Genomic DNA, 2,500 nt, shown 5'->3' on the forward strand with positions numbered 1-2,500 from the left:
TGCGTGCATGGAGAAGATGATGATTGGGTGATGATGATGCTGCGTGTGTGAGAGACACACACACACACACACACACACACACACACACACACACAATACGTCTCTCCCTCCCTTCCCCTCTCCTCGCTCCCCACCTCTCACTCTCCCCTCTCCCTTGCCTCTCCCTACGCACCTATTATAAACCATTTACTCACCCTGATAGCATAATACCACTGCTCCTACATACAACTACCCAGACCCCGCTAAGGAAGACCCACACCTCTCACTTCACTCACCTCTAGCTTCATTCCTCTCACTCCTGGCGGCGGCGCGGACGGAGGGCGTGTAGATGCATCCCTCGGCCACCCTTCGCGCCCCCGCTGAGGGTTCCTGAGGGCTGGAAAGAGGCGTGGTGGGGTTCAGAAGGGGGAACTGTATTATCAGAAAAGACTAGTAATCGTAAAATGGCTGTCAGGCTTGGTTGGTCTATTGACAACACTCTCTCTCTCTCTCTCTCTCTCTCTCTCTCTCTCTCTCTCTCTCTCTCTCTCACCCCTCGTTCGAATCCCGTACACACACACACACACACACACACACACACACACACACACACACACACACACACACACACACACGAATCACACGAGGAAATAGGGAAAGAAAAGAAGCATCGTGTTATTTTCACTGCTGCCAAGAAAAGGAAGGAGAGAAAACTAGGAAACGAAAGAGAAGGAAGAGATAGAAGACGAAGAAGAGTAGGAAGAGGAGGAACAAAAGGAGGAGGAGGAGGAGGAGGAGGAGGAGGAGGAGGAGGAGGAGGAGGAGGAGGAGGAGGAAGAGGAGGAGGAGGCTCACGTCAGACGAAGGGAATCGAACAAGTCTGATCCAAAAAAGGAAGGTTCCAGACTCCCCTTCTCTCCTCCTCTCCCTTCCTCTCTCCTCTCCCCCACTCTCTCTCTCTCTCTCTTTCTCTCTCTCATCCCCTCTCCCTCTCCACAACATAATTACTCTACTTATCGCTGCCTATTTTCACATTTGCCTCTTCACACTGAGTAAATATTATTGATACTGCCAGTCCCTCCCCTCCTTTCCCTCCCCCCTCCCCCTTTCCCCTTTCCCTTCCCCTCCTCCCCTTCTCTCCCCTTCTCTTACCCTCACCACCCTCCTCCTCTTCTTCTTCTTCCTTCTCTCGTCTAAGTAAATATCCATCGAGTCCTCCAGTGCATGTGTGTGTGTGTGTGTGTGTGTGTGTGTGTGTGTGTGTGTGTGTGTGTGTGTGTGTGTGTGTGTGTGTTGCGACGATTTATGACTGCCATATCTCTTCACCATGATCATAATGTCATCACTAAAATCACCACCATTATCACAACCATCATCATCATCATCATCATCATCATCATCAACACAAGAGGCAAGGAAGCATTGAAAAAGAGTGACAGGGAAAGAAAAACAAAGAAAAAAACAGGAAAACAAGAGAGAGGAGAGAAGGAAGGATGGATGAAAGGGAAAATAAGGACTGGAGAGAGAGAGAGAGAGAGAGAGAGAGAGAGAGAGAGAGAGAGAGAGAGAGAGAGAGAGAGAGAGAGAGAGAGAGAGAGAGAAAGGAGATGAATGAAGGAGAGGAAAGAGAAGAGGGGTGGAGGAAAAAGAATATCCTAAGGAGCATCAACAAGACGAAATGAACACATTCTTTCCTTCTCCTCCATTGTGATCAAATAAAAGGAAAAGAAAACAAGGAGAGAGAGAGAGAGAGAGAGAGAGAGAGAGAGAGAGAGAGAGAGAGAGAGAGAGAGAGAGAGAGAGAGAGAGAGAGAGAGAGAGAGAGAGAGAGAGAGAGAAGCATTACACAACAACAAAACACAACACAACACACACACACATACAAGCAAAAAAAAAAAAAAATCACACGAAAGAATTTAACCACCACCACCACCACCACCACCACCACCACCACATACACACAGACAGACGGACATCCCAGAAGTGAGCCGGAAGAGTCACACAGATATAGAAGCATCAGCAATTACTCCTCCTGGTCCCATTGTGCCTCTCGTTATCCATTATGGGCGCATCAGACACTCCAATGATACAATACAAAGTTAGCATCCCGAGCAAGCCTGTGTGGGGGGGAGGGGAGGGCAATAGAGAGGCAGGGGAGCGTGGCGAGGGTAGGGGTGTGGTAGGGGTCTCGGCCAATTTCCTGGTAGAGAGAGAGAGAGAGAGAGAGAGAGAGAGAGAGAGAGAGAGAGAGAGAGAGAGGGACTGTGTATATGTGCTCCGATATTTCTCTCTCTCTCTCTCTCTCTCTCTCTCTCTCTCTCTCTCTCTCTCTCTCTCTCTCTCTCTCTCTCTCTATCTATCTATCTATCTATCTATCTATCTTTTCATTAAGCTGGTCATCTCATGCTATTCTCAGATTAAGCTTCCTCCTCCTCCTCCTCCTCCTCCTCCTCCTCCTCCTCCTCCTCCTCCTTCTTCACCTCCTTGAAATCTCACAGGAGCATCAATCTAACTTCAGCTT

General features: G+C 48.8%; 1 protein-coding gene across 5 annotated transcripts in view; it reads right to left on the reverse strand.

Annotated features, from left to right (window-relative positions):
* The window catches only part of LOC135110413 (uncharacterized), a 123,475-nt gene that overhangs the window by 49,356 nt on the left and 71,619 nt on the right, over positions 1–2,500 (reverse strand). For all 5 annotated transcript variants that reach the window (XR_010273253.1, XM_064022712.1, XM_064022711.1 and 2 more), the window contains one exon: positions 276–376. Coding sequence is in view for 4 of the 5 variants with exons in the window: in XM_064022712.1 (XP_063878782.1) it covers positions 276–376 (101 nt within the window). In the remaining variant the exon portion in view is untranslated. The remainder of the gene's footprint in view (positions 1–275; positions 377–2,500) is intronic.

Source organism: Scylla paramamosain, chromosome 20 (genome assembly GCF_035594125.1).
Source record: "Scylla paramamosain isolate STU-SP2022 chromosome 20, ASM3559412v1, whole genome shotgun sequence".
Taxonomy (NCBI): Eukaryota; Metazoa; Arthropoda; class Malacostraca; order Decapoda; family Portunidae; genus Scylla; species Scylla paramamosain.